At 38.3% G+C, this 16,656-nt stretch overlaps 2 protein-coding genes across 8 annotated transcripts in view; one reads left to right on the top strand and one right to left on the bottom strand.

The window, feature by feature from the left end:
* The window catches only part of LOC140476150 (protein unc-79 homolog), a 229,188-nt gene that overhangs the window by 37,367 nt on the left and 175,165 nt on the right, over positions 1-16,656 (top strand). For all 7 annotated transcript variants that reach the window (XM_072568293.1, XM_072568292.1, XM_072568291.1 and 4 more), the window contains exons 9-12: positions 1,744-1,832; positions 2,142-2,182; positions 4,722-4,750; positions 14,518-14,747. In XM_072568293.1, coding sequence (XP_072424394.1) covers positions 1,744-1,832; positions 2,142-2,182; positions 4,722-4,750; positions 14,518-14,747 — 389 coding nt within the window. The remainder of the gene's footprint in view (positions 1-1,743; positions 1,833-2,141; positions 2,183-4,721; positions 4,751-14,517; positions 14,748-16,656) is intronic.
* The window catches only part of prima1 (proline rich membrane anchor 1), a 349,594-nt gene continuing 338,023 nt past the window's right edge, over positions 5,086-16,656 (bottom strand). Inside the window, exon 4 of the mRNA XM_072568302.1 lies at positions 5,086-5,417. Coding sequence (XP_072424403.1) covers positions 5,408-5,417 — 10 coding nt within the window. The 3' untranslated portion in view covers positions 5,086-5,407. The remainder of the gene's footprint in view (positions 5,418-16,656) is intronic.

The following is a 16,656-nucleotide window of genomic DNA, read 5'->3' as shown; positions in this document are numbered from 1 at the left end:
ACTCAATACCCCGTCCGATGAAGGCAAGCATACCATGTGCCTTCTTGACCACTCTATCCACCTATGCAGCCACTTTCAGGGTACAGTGGATCTGAACTCCCAGATCTCTTTGCTCATCAACTTTTCCCAAGGCTCTTCCATTTACAGTATAGTTTGCTCTAGAATTATACCTTCGAAAATGCATCACCTCACATTTGCCTGGATTGAACTCCTTCTGCCACTTTTCTGCACAACTCTCCAGTCTATATTCTCTGTATTCTTTGACTGTCCTCTATGCTTTCTGCTACTCCACCAGTCTTCGTGTCATCTGCAAACTTACTGATCAGAACACCAGTGGCCTCTTCCAGATCATTTATGTATATCACAAACAACAGTGGCCCAAGCACTGATCCCTGTGGAACACCACTGGATAATGGGGATGCTGTAGATGTAATTTATCTGGACTTCTGGAAGGCACTTGATAAGGTCCTGCACGAAAAGTTAATTCACAAGGTTGGATCATATGGGATTAGGGATAATTTATTAGCTTGGATAGATGACTGAAGATTGATGGACAGAGGACAGTGTGTCAGGACAAATTTTTTAAAAATTCTGGATGGCAGGATGTAATTAGTGGGGTGCCACAGGGTTTGGTCCTTGGACCCCAGCTATTTACAATATGCATTAGCAACTTGGATTCAGGGATAGAAGGCTCGATAGCCAAATTTGAAGACGACACAAAAATAGGCAGGATGGTAACTTGCAATGAGGGAGTAAGACCCTTACAAATGTAGTGGCATTGGAGAAAGTACAGAGAAGGTTCACTGGATTGATTCCAGAGATGACGGGTTTGTCATATGAAGAGAGATTGAACAGCATAGGCCTATACTGTCTGGAATTTAAAAGAATGAGGGAATATCAAATTGAGGGATTCAAGATGATAAAAGTTGTCAATAAAATAGATGTGGAGTGGAGGCTTCCTCTTGTGGGGCATTCTAGGACGAGGGGGCATAATATTAGGATAAGAGTTAGCAAATTTAAACAGAGTTGAGGAGAAACTACTTCTCTCAAAGGGTTGTAAATCTGTGAAATTCACTACTCCAAAGTGCAGTGGATGCTGGGACAGCGAATAAATTTATGGAGGTGTTAGACAGATTTTTTATTAGTAATGGGTTGAAGGGAAATGGAGAGAAGGCAGGAAAATGGGGGTGAGAAGCATATAAGCCATGATTGGCAGAGCAGACCTGGTGGACCAAATGGCCTAATCTTATGGACTTATGAAGGAGACCAATCCTTGGTAAACTAATAGGTTTTAAAGGAGGAAAGAGAAGTAGAAACATTTATGGAATAAATTCCTGCCTAGGAACTAATGGTACCTAATAGTAGAGTGCAGGAAATTGGGGTGCACAAGATGCCAGAATCGGAGGAGGGCAGAACTTTGAAACGGGATATGGAGTAAGGGAGAAATGAGTTCACGAAGGGGAAGGGTTGAAACAGAGAATGTCATAAAGCCAGGATGCTTATTTGCAGAGTTGGTGCAGATAGGATGAAGCAAAAGGCCTCCTGTTGTTTAATAAGAATTTTGTGATAATTTTGATTTGAGGCTATGACTATTTGGCTATTTTTCCTGAAATTGTAGCTCGCAACAGGAAACTATTTCACATTAATGAAGCAAGTTTCAGTTATTATGATTTGAATTCTGTTGAACATTTTGCTTGATGTGGTTAACTAAATTATAGGTTTTTTTAAATTTCTCTTTTAAAGATGTGCATAGATCCATCCATTTCTGTGGCATTAGGTGAAAAACCACCTCCATTATACCTGTGTGAAGAATGCAGTCAGAAGATTGCAGGGTGAGTACCATTTATTTAACTAATACTTGTTACATCACAACACTCTATTATATATATAGCCAAAAGTTTAAAGAAAAATATGAAAGGTATGAAAGTCAACACCACAAAACAGCAGTCTTTATTTGAAACTTTTCTGTCCTTCTCCATTCTTTGTATAGCATAATAATTGTTGTCAATATTTTTATCATGTTAGTTGTATATGTATATCAGCATGAATTCCTTTTCAGTTTGGAAGAAAAAGTCTGCCTGTGTATTTTTGGATACTGTAAGTTTGTTGTTTATTTTATACTTCCATTTTTCTTCCAACAGAATCCAATCTGAATGGTTAATTGATGTTCTGCTACCACAAGGTGAGTTTTGGATTGAAAATCCTTGTTAACACCCCAGTAAGATGTAATTGTCAGCACCAATTCGCAGATGAAATGTGAAATTGTTGTTCGTGTATGTCATTTTATAACAAATTGTGGTATTATAGATTAGTGAGAAAGCAAATATACATTAGGAATCTCTTTGTAAGACAGCAGTATGTAGAAAAAAACATTTTCTGATTTGAGAGGGGGTATTTGTAACAAGCAGCTATTCTGGGGAGCACAAACATTTACTAATACCAATTTATAAACCTTTGTTTAATAAATTATTAAACCTGTTCCACATTTTTGTTAACTACACATTTCTTGCACAAAGTAAGTTTCTGGTATAGATAAACAGATTGACTTAAAAACTTGTGACATCATGTTACATTTACCTGGTATTATTATGGTGGTGTTAGAATTCTGAATCCTTTCCATACTCTGGCCTCATTACCATGTTGTCGGGGAGTTATTTGCATTTTTGGAGCATCTGTTGGTTGATAGGGGCAAGAAATCTGTTTATTCAATGTGCAACTGAACCACTGCAGGTTAGTTAGATGGGAACAAAGAGGAGCTAGTCCAAGAGATGAGGAACAGAGGATCATACAGCTGGAATATCTGGCTGCACAAAAATAGTTCAGTTGTTTTGAAGGGTCTGCAGCTCTTCCATTAGTGTTGGCAGGATAGGGTATCCTATGTCAAGTACATGTGCCACCCATTGGTACTTCAAAATTACCTGGACCCTCAAGCAAGGCCTCATCAAAATAGTGATCACCAGACCTTGGCAGGAACAAGATTGTAAGTACTGTGTAATTTTCAAAGAGCTACCTTTCCACCAATTCCTGTCAGATGTGGCATGGGGAAATTAATACCAATCATTCATTTTAATTTGATTGTTTCGTCAAGCTGTTTATGGTTCAGACATTTTATTTAGTCATGTTTAATTTTAAAATATATATTATCATCATGTGGGAAGAGTAACTACTGACAAAGGCATTACAAACTGTGGTTTATCAGCAGAAAGGTGAAAGAAAGCCTTGTATACAAACAATTAAACAGTTTATGATGAAAATCATGTTTCTAAGCTCTTTTTTGTCAACAACCAGGAAATTGATAGAGGTGTGGAATTGTATACAAACCGTTGACGTAATGTTGACTAGATAGTAAACCTTTGTTTTGTTATTTATTCACTGGCAGATTGCAATAAAATTAGCTTTTTTGTAAATTATTTGTAATATGTGTAACCCAGTGGTTCAGTATAGACTTTTCTTGATTGGATGGGTTTTCTTGTTCATTTTTATGCTTTGTGATTAAAGAAAGCTATAAACTGATGTTGCATTCAAACCATTTTCATTTTGCTTTGTTTTGATGTATTAGAAATAATCAACCACAGATGGCAATAGTAGTTTGATAAGTGATTCCCAAAGCTGTAAGAGCAATTGCAGAGAAATAACCAGTGGCATGAATTTATTTGTAACTCATGAACTATATACAGAGGAACCTCGATTATCCGGCATTCAATTATCTGAATTTCGGATTATCTGACAAGTTCGCAAATCCCGATGCTCGGCTAAACTATGCAATCCAACATTCAATTAGCCGAACAAAATACTCCCTGCCTGTGTCCTTCAGATAATCGAGATTCCTTTGTATTTCGGAAGCACATAACTTAAAAGGGGAGAAAAACGATGGGTTATGTTGGTCCCATTGTCTTATTTTAAATGTCACATTTAATGGGCATTGGTGAAAATATTGCCCTGATGTTCCTTAAGACATTATAAATAATGAAAACCAACTATTCCTAAAAGAGTCATTTGAGATCAGATGTTAGTTTACAAATTGAATGATCTACAGCACATTTCCTGCTGCATTTGCTTAATGAAGAATGGTAGCAATACAATAGTAAATGAATATCTATCAGCTGAGATGCTTAGCTGACTACGGTCCTGAGGCAATCAGGCACAAAGTGAACAGTGACTGTCGGTGCCCTGCAGTTTTGATGACATGTAGTTAAGTAAGTGTTAAACCTTACCATCTGAAAGATAGGTGACAGTTGTCTCTTTAAGAACTACAGGTTTAGCTGCTGTATGTCTGAGAAAACTGATCTCAGTATGCACTGCAAATGACATGGTTAGTTGCAAACAAATTTTTCGAAGGTGGTACTTGACTGTTTATTTACAATTAGAATTGGGCTCAATGACAATTTCTGGCGAATAACTATAGTGTCCAAACTAATGTGATATGCAGTGCACTTGTGGTGCAGACCTACAATACGAACGTCTCAGGCCATTTCTGCTTCTCACTGCACAATCAAAATGTTTGAATGTTTAAATAGGTCCCATTGTTAATCAGTTTTAAAAAGTCTGGGTGTTGTTTTACACCAGGTTTGTCCTTACTTCTGCTTTCTTCATTAAAAAATTGAAATTATTGCCATTGATATATTTATTTGCAGAAAATATAAGTTTTGCGGAGACCAGTTCCCAGCAATAATTACAAAATACTTTTCATTTTGATTCATTGCATATGTTCACCTTTACAGCTGAAATTTCGGCTATTTGTCAGAAGAAGGTAAGACCAGTTTGTAATCTGGTGGAAATTTTCCAGTGGTTGTGCTTTTCATCTCATGGTTGATTGATGCACTTCTGCTAGCTCATACCATCATGCAATAGTTTGTTTGATCACCAGGCTGCAGACTACTTATTTTGTGACATGCTTTCATGAATTTCTCGGTGTTTCAGGCAATTAAATGTGAAACAGCAAATCCTATTGTTTAGAAAAGAGGCTCAATATTTTACAGTAAAAGGAATACACAGAACATAGGGCTGAATTTTATTGCAACTGCAGTCCAAGGCTGCCTGTGTCCAAAACACTGACTTACTGTTTTATAAAGCCAAAAGCAAGTTATATTTCATGCAAGTATATCAGCATTATAATTTAATCAATATTAATAGCTCTGATTAAATGTATTTGAGTCAACTTTGGTGCAGAATTTCACAGAATCAATGTTGTAGAAGGAGCTTCATGCAGTACTTCACACAATCATGCACATTTCGTTGTCAAACAAAACAGGAGTATAGAGATACAAGATTTAAAAATAAAGTAATGGCTCCCCAAGGTAACAAAACTATTAGAGCTGGTTCAAATGAAGTCCTCATCAAAATTTTTTTGCAGGTGCAAATGTTTCTCTTTGCCATCAGGTATCTTGAGATTGATTGATATCTCAGTTCAAAAAGTGCTGTAATACAAAAGAGAAAGCATATTAATTCATGAGCACATTACACTATTTTCATTTTTTTTCTATTTAATTTATTTTCTTTTTGTCCTTTTTAGATTCCCTTATGTTGTTGTGCTTCCTTTCATTTCTCAATTCCCTTCATTATATCATTCCTTGACTTTCTGCTGTCTTGTTGCTGTAAGCCCAATTCTCTCTTGATTAAGCCTACAGATTCCTTTTCTGCCTGACTTGGCATTCTTCAATGAGGTTTGAGATACTCGGTATTGAGCAAAAACACGAATTGCTCCATCATACTTTCTTGACAGTCTTGCTGTCAGTCAATCCAGAAGGGAATAATCTTGTCAATTTTCTTCCTGTCCAACTTGTCTTCCACTAACCTTGTGGATTCTGCCAGCAGATCTTCTCTTACCAGCCTGCTACAAATTACCATCCAAAAAGTGCAGTCACTTGTAGCAAAGCCTTTGCCATTAATGAACTTATTTTTGATAGATTGCTCTAACACCATGACGTTAACTGAAACCAGCCTGTGGGGTGATGACATCTAGCCCACCTAGCTGCATCTTTTATATTTACCTCACCAAGACTATCACAGTGGCTCTCAGATCTCAGGTCACACCTTTGGCCTCATTCTCTCAGTTCTTCTGTCACTTTCTTATCATTTACATTTCTCACCTTATTCAACACGCATCTCACATCTCTTTAAAATCCTTATTCTTCATTGTACTCCCAAGTGAAATTAAAATATTTCCACACTGCTTTCCTCTCCAGCTTTTGCACCAAATAATTTCTTATCCTAGATGATTTCATCGTGTACCTTCCACTGTGAATTTCCCACCTGCTTGTCTTTTTGAAATTTCTCTCCATGTAATATCCCTAAACCACATTCATGGCCACAGATTTGGCCTTGCCATTTCATGTAGTCTTGACAGTCCCACCTTATCAATTTCAATAAGGCATCTGATCACTTTTGTAAATCACTCAGTATCCACAACCCCATGCCATACTCCAACTCTGCTGCCTTCTGTACCTAGGAGAAAAATGTATACTCCAATTCACTGCATTTTCAAAATCCCATTGTCTAGTCTCTGGTGCTTCATTCACATTTCTGTAACTACTGATTTGTAAAACTGCAATCTTACCTTTACCTTTGCTGTCCTTGCTCCAATTAAAACCATTACACTTACCCACCCTTACTGTAGCCTTGGTGTGGCCCTCGTTTCCACTCCCTTAAATTCACAGGATACAGGACATGCTGAACAACAGATTTAGCCATTCTCTGCTAGATTTGACTAGACCACTGTTGTGATCCTGTTGTCATCTGCTGGAAACGGCATGGTGGCTCAGTGGTTAGCACTGCTGTCTCACAGCATCAGGGACCCGGGTTCAATTCCAGCCTCTGGCGACTGTCTGTCTGGAGTTTGCATGTTCTCCTTGTGTCTGCATGGGTTTCCTCTAGGTGCTCTGGTTTCCTCCCACAATCCAAACATGTGCAGGTTAGGTGAATTGGCCATGCTGAATTGCCCATAGTGTTCAGGGATGTATAGGTTAGGTGCATTAGTCAGGGGTAAACGTAAGGGTGAGGAATGGGTCTGGGTGGGTTAGTCTTCAGAGGGGCATGGTGGACTTGTTGGACCGAAGGGCCTGTTTCCACACTGTGGGGAATCTACTTTAAAAAATGCTCAATGTTCTAGGATTAACCTGGAATGTAAAGGTAACCTCTAAGTTTCATTTACTGTAAAACATTCTCTAAAACTTCTCTCCTCCGATTCCCCTCACCTTCACCTTCACCTCCAGCAATAATGGATGCTCATGGATGTCCTCACGAATATCAGGACAATCCACTCAGCTGCCTCTGCTGCATCTCTCCTTTCTACCAGCACACTGGGCCAAATATCCCATAATGCACGCAATGCTCTAGCCCTGAATTTAAATCTTTCTACAGTTTTTCTCCTCTTGTGCCACTTCCAAGCTCATGTTATCCATGAATCTCAGAAATCACTCCCTTAAACCATACCTGCTTAAAGTACAGATGAGCTTCCCTCCTGATTCGGATGTTATAAATGATTTTGTTTTTTTCAGGTCTTGTACCCCTATCCTTTAAGTGTATTGTCATCATGCCTCAAAAAACAACTCTTGACCTCCCCATTCTTTAAAATTGCCATACTATCTCCAAAGTCATGTACCCGCCTCCCAAATCCATTTCCAATTTTCCTGGAACTCCATGTTTGAATTAAATCAGCTGCCACAATACCAAAACAGCTCTCACCAAAAGCACAAGTTATATCCTATGGGAGTGTGACAAAAGTAAGCTTTCCCTTTGTTGAATGATTCTCCACTTCTGATTATATTTTTATTTAACCAGTTTTTCTTAATGAACCCATTCAGAAATATTATTATTCACCTCTGGAGCAGGTGGGACTTGAATCCAGGCTTCCTAGTCCAGGGGTAGGGAGACTATCACAACACCACAAGATATCCTGATTCTCCACTTTTGTGGGACTGCTTTCACCTCGTTCCATTTTAAATTGCCTACTCTTTGCCAGAAAATCACTTGCAATGGTGTATCTTCCTTCCCTTGCATCCCTTGATGATCTATCCTTAGCCCACTACATGATGCCCCTTGGGGATGGAGGAGAAGGTGGCTGCCAAGGCGATAGGTAGATACAGGTGGGGGTGATAGGTTGAAGGGGAGGGTGGAGTGGATAGGTGGGAAGGAAGATGGACAGGTACCTTCCCACCTATCCATTCTACCCTCCCTCGGATCTATCACCACCTACCCCCCACCTGTATTGACCTATTGCCTTCCCAGCTACCACCCCCCCAATTCCTGATGAAGGGCTTATGCCTGCTACGACTGTCCTGCTATTTGGATGCTGCCTGACCTGCTGTGCTTTTCCAGCACCACACTTTTCAATTCCATCAGAATATGCATCACATATATCTGCACTCGTCATTTTCAAGAGTGTGTTGCTGGAAAAGCACAGCAAGTCAGGCAGCATCTGAGGAGAAGGAGAATTGACGTTTCGGGCAAGATTCCTGATGAAGGGCTGATGCCCGAAACATTGATTCTCCTGCTCCTCGGATGCTGCCTGACCTGCTGAGGCTTTTCCAGCACCACACTCTCGACTCTGATCTCCAGTATCTGCAGTTCTCACTTTCTCCTCCTCTAACTTTGGCCTTCTAAACATACCTGATTTTAATTACTCCACCATTGATTGGTTCGCCTTCAGTTGTCAATGCCCAAAGCTCTGGGATACTCAACAGATCTGTGCTTCTGTACCTTTCCTTCTTTAAAACCTTGCTTAAAACCAACCTTTGATCATGCTTTTTGTTGTCATTCATGCTATTCAAAGTACCAGACAATGACCATCACCAATAAGGTTAAAAATCACACAACACCAGGTTTATTTAGTAGCACTAGATCTGATGAAGGAACGGCACTACAAAAGTTAGTGCTTCCAAATAAATCTGTTGGACTATAACCTGGTATTATGTGATTTTTGATTTTGTCCACCCCGGGTCGAACCGCAGCTCCTCCACATCATCACCAATAAGAGAGAATCTAACCAGTGTCCCTGAGCTTTTGTTGGGTTTAACATTGCAGAATCTCCCACTGTCCACATTCTGGGGGTTACCATTGACCAGAAACTGAACTGGTCCATCCATATACATACAATAGCTGCAAGAGCGGGTTAGAGGCCATGAATTCTGGACGAGAAACTTATTTCCTGTTTCCCCGATGGTTGAGCACCATTTACAGGGCATGAGTCAGGACTGAGATGGAATACTCTCCACTGTCCTGGATGAGTGTAGCTCCAAAAACACTTTTAACTTCGTTCAAAAACACACATTAAGTTTGACACCATCCAAGACAATGCAACCCATTTCATTGAGACCCCGTCCATCACTAATGGATATTGGCAACAGCATATACTGCTTACAAGATGCACTACAACACTTCACCAATTTCTTACAACAGCAAACCTACAGGTTTTAGCACTTGAAAAGGGAAGGGCAGCAGATGCGTAAAAACACCACCAGCAGCAACTTCTGCTCCAATCACATATCATCCTGACTTGGAGCTATATTGCCATTCCTTCACCATCGTTGAGTCAATACCTTGGAACTTCCTTCCTAATAACATTGTGGGTGTTCCTACACACTAAGAACTCCAGTGGTTGAAAAAGGCAGCTCACCACCACCCTTATAAGGGACAATTATGTATGAGCACAAAATGCTGGCCTGGCCATTTATTCTTTTGAATGAATAAACAAAAAAAACCTCTAATTTCTCCTAATATCATTCTTAGTTTGTAGTTTGTTTTGAAATATTTTGGTAAAATATCTTTGGTGCTTTACTACAATACAAGGGTCTACAACAAAAATAAGTATTTGTTGTTGTTCTTAACTCTTCTTGTAAATAGTGACCGAAGGGAATTGCACAGAATAGATGTTTTTGTTCTTCCCATAGGAAAAAAATGTTTTTTCCCAATTTGCAATGCTAATATAATTCAGCCCTTGGTTTTAGAATTAGATGCAACTCAAATATTGCAATAATTGTTTGATGCAATTCATTTAACATTGCTTGAAGCATTGAAAATCTTAATTGCAATCATGGTCAATGTTTCTAACAAATCATCAGTGTCCTTACACTGTGGCTGGCTGTACAAGCATTAGGCCTCTGAAGAAGCTAGATGTGCATTCTTCATTGAGTTGAAAATGTCAAATATGTGCCTTTCTTGTGCTTCTTGTTGATGTTTCTGGATTTTGCTTTCAGTATTTACCATTCAGTTTGTCTTGCAGAATGAAAATTAATTACTTAGCTAGCCCAGCTTGTAAAACATTTAAAAATTATAATAGCCACTGATTTGAATAGAGAATAAACGCACAGTATGTTGAATACAATTATCTTCTATCATGTCACCGTTATGGTGTGCTGTTTTATGAAGGAGTAACTTATTTATTGAAATTGTGTGAAATTGTGCAGTGACAAGCTGTTTGAGAAGTTAATTACATTTGGTAAAATGATAACTAAATATCATTTATGATAAAAAAGAATGAATCATAGAAAATCGCTTGCTCTACAAAAATGTGCTGTTGATTTTACCTCATGCTGAAAATGCAACGTAATGACTATTTGATCATTCTCCAACTGAAAAACTTTCTATTCCTTTTTTTGTTAACTTGTTAAATACATTTAATTTTAAATTATAATCCTTTCTTTGAAAAGTAAAGTTTTCATTGGCATTTTTACAAAAAAGCATTTAAAATATAGTATTGAAGTAAATACGCAAGATAAACAAAATTAATTAATTGTACATTGTGAATGTGTAATTTTAAATTCAACTTAGAACATACTGATTAACTTGAATGTTAAATCTAGTTTTCTGACATATTCTAATAATGTCTAAGGATGAGCCAAATTATACTTTTTTCATGGAGATATTTGTGATTAATGTGTGGCTACATTGGCATAATAGCAGAATTTATCTCAATTACTGCTTCGTATTATTCAACATCAAAGAGATGCATTTAGTGCAGTGATATCCTTTAAGAGAAAGGAATTTAATATTGATAATATATGTTTGTCAATCCAAGGCTTTTCCTCCAAAGGATTCTCCTCAATGTTTTTGGTATTTGCATATCCATTGTACTAGGATATAGAATAGCCACAAATAACAGATGTTGTAATCCTGTCTATCAGTACATGTCTTGATATGATATGAAGATTCCTGTTCTCTTTTCGCACTTGGTTTCTAGTATTCATAACACTCCTAAATCACTTTGAAATGTTGGTAGAGGATCTGCAAGTTATTTGAATAAATAATCATATAATAGTGGCTATTGATTCTTTTGATAATTTTTTAATAAGTGCTATTGCTATTTTCAAAAATAATTTCATTGTATTTCCTTTTGCATAATTTATCGTGACTCTGATGCAAAAAAGAGGAAATATTCCATTATATTGATATTGCTATTTGTTTTCCTGTGATGCATAATGTATTCACCAACTTCCCCACAGATCCACAAACTGCTGATTTCCAGTTTTACATTGTGTCTTGTTTGTGTGTGTGATGGAGTCAGGTTTGTTTCCAGCTTGTGAGTTTAATTTTCTTCACCAAGTGGAAGAGGGATCCTAGATTTAGAAGCAACCTATAACCCTCAACTAAAGTTGAATCAATAGACAATTAAAGTCTTTGTGAGGTTAAATTTAAAAACCCTACTAAAACTAAAATTCAAAAAAGAGGTGTAAGTGTATTTTCAAAGGACAGCTATAAATCTAGAAAATCTACTGTTTGCTGGGACTCTTACCTTGCAGTTCTCCCACCACCCACCACTGAGTCATAGAAATGTATAGCATGAAACAGACCCTTCGGTCCAACTTATCCATGCCAACCAGATATCCTAAATAAATCTAATCCCATTTACCAGTAATTGGCCCATATCCCATTAAACACTTCCTATTCATATACCCATCCAAATGCCTTTTAAATGTTGTAATTGTACCAGCCTCCACCACTTCCTCTGACAGCTCGTTCCAAATATGTGTGAAAAAGTTGCCCCTTAGGTCCCTTTTAAATCTTTTCCCTCTCACCTTAAACCTATGCCCTCTAGTTTTGGACTCCCGCCACCCCAGGGAAAAAAACCTTGTATATTTACCCCTCGTGAGTTCATAAACCTCTATAAGGTTGCCTCTAAGTCTCTGCTGCTCCAGGGAACATAGCCCCAGCCTATTCAGCCTCTCCCGATACCTCAAAACCTCCAGTCCTGGCAACATCCTTGTAATTCTTTTCTGAAACCTTTCAAGTTTCACAATTTCCTTCCTGTAGCAGGGAGATCAGAACTGCATGCAGTATTCCAAAATTGGCCTAACCAAAATCCTATACAGCTGCAACATGACCTCCCAACTCCTATACTGTACTCAATGCACTGATCAATAAAGGCAAGCATACCAAAAGCCTTCTTCACTATCTATGATGTCTATTTATCAAAAAAACATTATCTTCATGACAGACAGTGCAACAAACCAAATTGATATGTCATCTTTTCTAAAAGGGCTGTCATGGAAATGAACATTTGAAGTAGCCTGAGAATGGAACTATTCAAATTTCCCTTCTGATTACCTTTCTTCCCCATCAGGAAATATTGAGAAATACCATAACCATAAAAACCTTACTGTAGGAAAAATCGAAGCAATGAAGAATTGTGCCATTTTTAAATGACACATTGATAAACCAATAATGTTAGAACGTTTGTTTATTTTCACCAACAGAGCATAATCTTAAAGTTTTATTGTACTGACTGCTTGTTTTCCATTTATAGAGGATGGTGGGGGAGGGAAGGACAGTAAATTTCCTTTCATTATTTGTAGTAAGATTGTACCTTTTCTAGTTGGTGCAAATAACATTAAGGAACTCTACTCCTTTTGTTGATAATCTATTTCTTTACTTATTTCTTTAAATCGCTCAGATCACTTGATTTGTTTTACTTCAGATGCATTATCAATAACTAACATCAACTTCTAAGTAAATGTTTATGAAGTGATTTCACATCATTAAGTGAGGAGCAATGACCAGAGAATGTTGGGGGTCACAATACAAACGGGGATGGGTCAGCAAAGCTGTGATCCGATGTCCAATGTCTCCTGTAAGGTACTAAATTTATCAGCTCTTTTCTGCAGTTTAACTGGGATTAATTTCACAGTGGGTAAAAAAAACAAAGAGAAGAACAAGAATGTTGCTCGGACAAAAAAAAGTAGTTTGTTTGGATATTTGCATTAACTGATCGGTATTGACCACAGGATACATCCTGACCAGTTGATGCAAATATCCAACCAAACCATTTTGTTTTGTCCGAGCAGCATCCTTGCTCTCCCCTTTTAGCTCTAAAATCAAAATATAGTTGATTTTTTTTAACCCACTATGAAATTAATTCAAGTTAAGCTGCATGGAAAAGGAGCACCTGGCAGCTTTTCCTATGAATTGTTTCATTAAGCAAACTTACATGATTCAGAGTATTTGATGGTTCCCTGGAGATAGATAGAATAGTAAAATTAGAATAGAATATCTGGAGCTGCACTGGTGACATTATACACCAGTAACAATCTGGCCAGCTGATTATATTTACGGTTTAATTATTACACTCCAAATCTTAGTTGTTCATCGAGTTACTTACATTTGGTACCTCATGGTATCCTGATTATGTCTATTTTGGATCGAAGAAGATGCTAAAGAGGACTGCTCTCAATGGAGTTGTTGATTTTTGAGTGCTTTGAAAGGTAATTTGAGTTGCATTAAATGGAGAGGGAACTTTCACTTGCCTTTAAATACCCTGATATATTTTGTTTACCTTAACAGGATGAAGAGAGAAGGTAACTTGAGATTGAAAGTACATTTATATGAGTTTTAGCATTTAGTCTTGCAATTGTGTTTTTAAATTTAGCTTCACCAAGGCTTCAGTTTTCTATTGATTCTGTTGTTGAGAACACGAAATGTGAAGATGTGCTAATTTATAGGATCATTATAAATCCAGGATCCTTTTTCTTTTTGATGAAGAAAATTAGGTTGGCAAGCTGGAAACAAATCTGACTTAAAACACGCACTAACTTAGAAGCAAAACACTTTGGAATACTGGAAATCTGAAAAAAATAGCAAATGCTGGAACCATTCAGCACATCAGTCATAGGTTGTACAGAGAAAACCAGCTAAGATTTCAAGTTTATTTAACTTTCATCAGAACTGTAAGAATGTAATTCTGAAATGTTGACTGATTTTCTCAGTTTACAGATACTGCTAATTTTTATTATGTTTCCTGCCTTGGCTAGACTGCTGCTGAGTTTGGCCAGTACCTAACTGGGCTGTCTGAAGGTACAACTAACACCAAATGGCATTTTAAAATATTGCAAGCAGATATTAATTTTAAGGATCTTTAATGTTTCATCAACAGGAAAGAAGATATTAGAACTCATCCAAAATTATTGATCTGCCGGATAATGTTGTGTGAAAGTTTAGCATTTTGAAAGCCTAAAGAATACTTTCTAGTAATAAAAAAATTGAACTTGTGGTTCTTTTAACTAACGTGAAAGTTTTGTTCCCCATAAGAATTGTAGCTCGCATGTTAGGAGAGCCATTGTTACCTGCTTCTCAGCAGGATGCTGTGGTCGTCATGGAAACAGACCAGTGCGTTATTGCAAAAGGTGTCATTACAATCACCACAGCAGTGAGATTGGTGCTGCTGCGGAGACACACCTGTACCAGACTTCACCCCCTCCAATGAACACTAGAGAGTGTGGTGCAGAAGAGCTAGTCTGTACTGTGGAATCAGTAGTCAGGTAATCAATAATATTAATCCTTAAAAATTGATCTTCCCAATGAAATACGAATACATATTCTGCCATATTTGATTAATTATAGTTATATTACACCAATAGGCTTAACCACTTCAGAAAAAAGTGCATGGTTTATAATTAATCAGTTCAAAAAATTTACACTTTTGCTGTTCAGTCTTAAACTTTTGGTTCATTTTTGTCCTCAGCTCGGTCCTAGGCCCTAAGTTCTTCAATTCCCTCCCTAAATTTCTCCCCCTATAAACCCCTCTCCTTTAAGATCCTCATTAAAACTTACTTCTTTGGTTAGACCATAAGACCATAAGAAATAGGAGTGGAAGTAAGGACATTCATCCCATCGAGTCCACTCCGCCATTCAATCATGGCTGATGGGCATTTCAATGTCACTTACCTGCATTCTCCCCATATTCCTTAATTCCTTACAAGATTAAGAATTTATCAATCTCTGCCTTGAAGACATTTAACATCCTGGTTCCACTGCGCTCCGTGGCAATGAATTCCACAGGCCCACCACTCTCTGGCTGAAGAAATGTCTCCTCATTTCTGTTCTAAACTGACCCCCTCTAATTCTAAGGCTGTGCCCACGGGTCCTAGTATCCCTGCCTGGCAGAAACAATTTCCTAGTGTCTAACCTTTCTAAGCCAAGCATTGTCTTGTAAGTTTCTATTAGATCTCCCCTCAACCTACTAAACTCGATTGAATACAATTGCAGGATCCTCAGCCGATCATCAAATGTTAAGCCTACCATTCCAGGGATCATCCGTGTGAATCTCCGCTGGACACGCTCCAGTGTCAGTATGTCCTTCCTGAGGTGTGGGGCCCAAAACTGGACATAGTATTCCAAATGGGCCTAACCAGAGCTTTGCTGAAAATGTGTTGCTGGAAAAGCGCAGCAGGTCAGGCAGCATGCAAGGAACAGGAGAATCGACGTTTCGGGCATCAGCCCTTCTTCAGGAATCAGAGCTTTATAAAGTCTCAGTAGCACATCACTGCTTTTATATTCCAACCCCCTTAAGATAAATGACAACATTACATTTGCTTTCTTAACCATGGGCTCAGCCTGCAAGTCAACCTTTGGAGAATCCTGTACTACCATTCCTAGATACCTTTGTGTTTTGGCTTTATGAATTTTCTCACCATTTATAAAATAGTCCATGCCTGTGTCCTTTTTTCCAAAGTTCAAGTCCTCACATTTGCTCTCTATGAATTTCATCAGCCATTTCTTCCACCACCCTCCAAAACTCTCTAAATCATTCTGTAGCCTTCCCACCTCCTCAGAACTATGTGCCTGTCCACCTAACTTTGTATCATCGGTGAACTTCGCCAGAATGCCCCCAGTCTCTTTTTCCATATCATTTATACATAAAGTGAACAGCTCCGACCCCAACACTGAGGCCAGCAGGACACCACTTGTCACCAGCTGCCATTCCGAAAAAGAACCTGTTATCCTAACTCTCTGCCGTCTGTCAGCCAATCCTCAATCCATGCCAGTAACTCACCTCGAACACCATGGCCCCTCGCCTTACTCAGCACCCACCCGAGAGGCACCTTATCAAAGGCCTTTTGGATGTCTAGGTAGATAACATCCAGTTGGTTTCCCTGGTCTAACCTACTTGTTGCCTCTTCAAAGAATTCTAACCGGTTTGTCAGCCATGACCTCCCCTTACTAAATCCATGCTGACTTGTTCTAATTCGACCCTGTAACTTCCAAGAATTTAGAAATGATGGATTCCAGAATTTTACCTACAACTGAGGTTAGGCTTATCAGCCTATAATTTTCCATATTTTGTCTTGAACTTTTCTTGAACAAGGGGGTTACAACAGCGACTTTCCAATCATCTGGGACTTTCCCTGACTCCAGTGATTTTTGAAAGATTACAACCAATGCCTCTGC

This window comes from Chiloscyllium punctatum, chromosome 4, assembly GCF_047496795.1.
Source record: "Chiloscyllium punctatum isolate Juve2018m chromosome 4, sChiPun1.3, whole genome shotgun sequence".
NCBI classification, from domain to species: Eukaryota; Metazoa; Chordata; class Chondrichthyes; order Orectolobiformes; family Hemiscylliidae; genus Chiloscyllium; species Chiloscyllium punctatum.
This window is presented reverse-complemented; position numbering and strand designations above follow the sequence as displayed.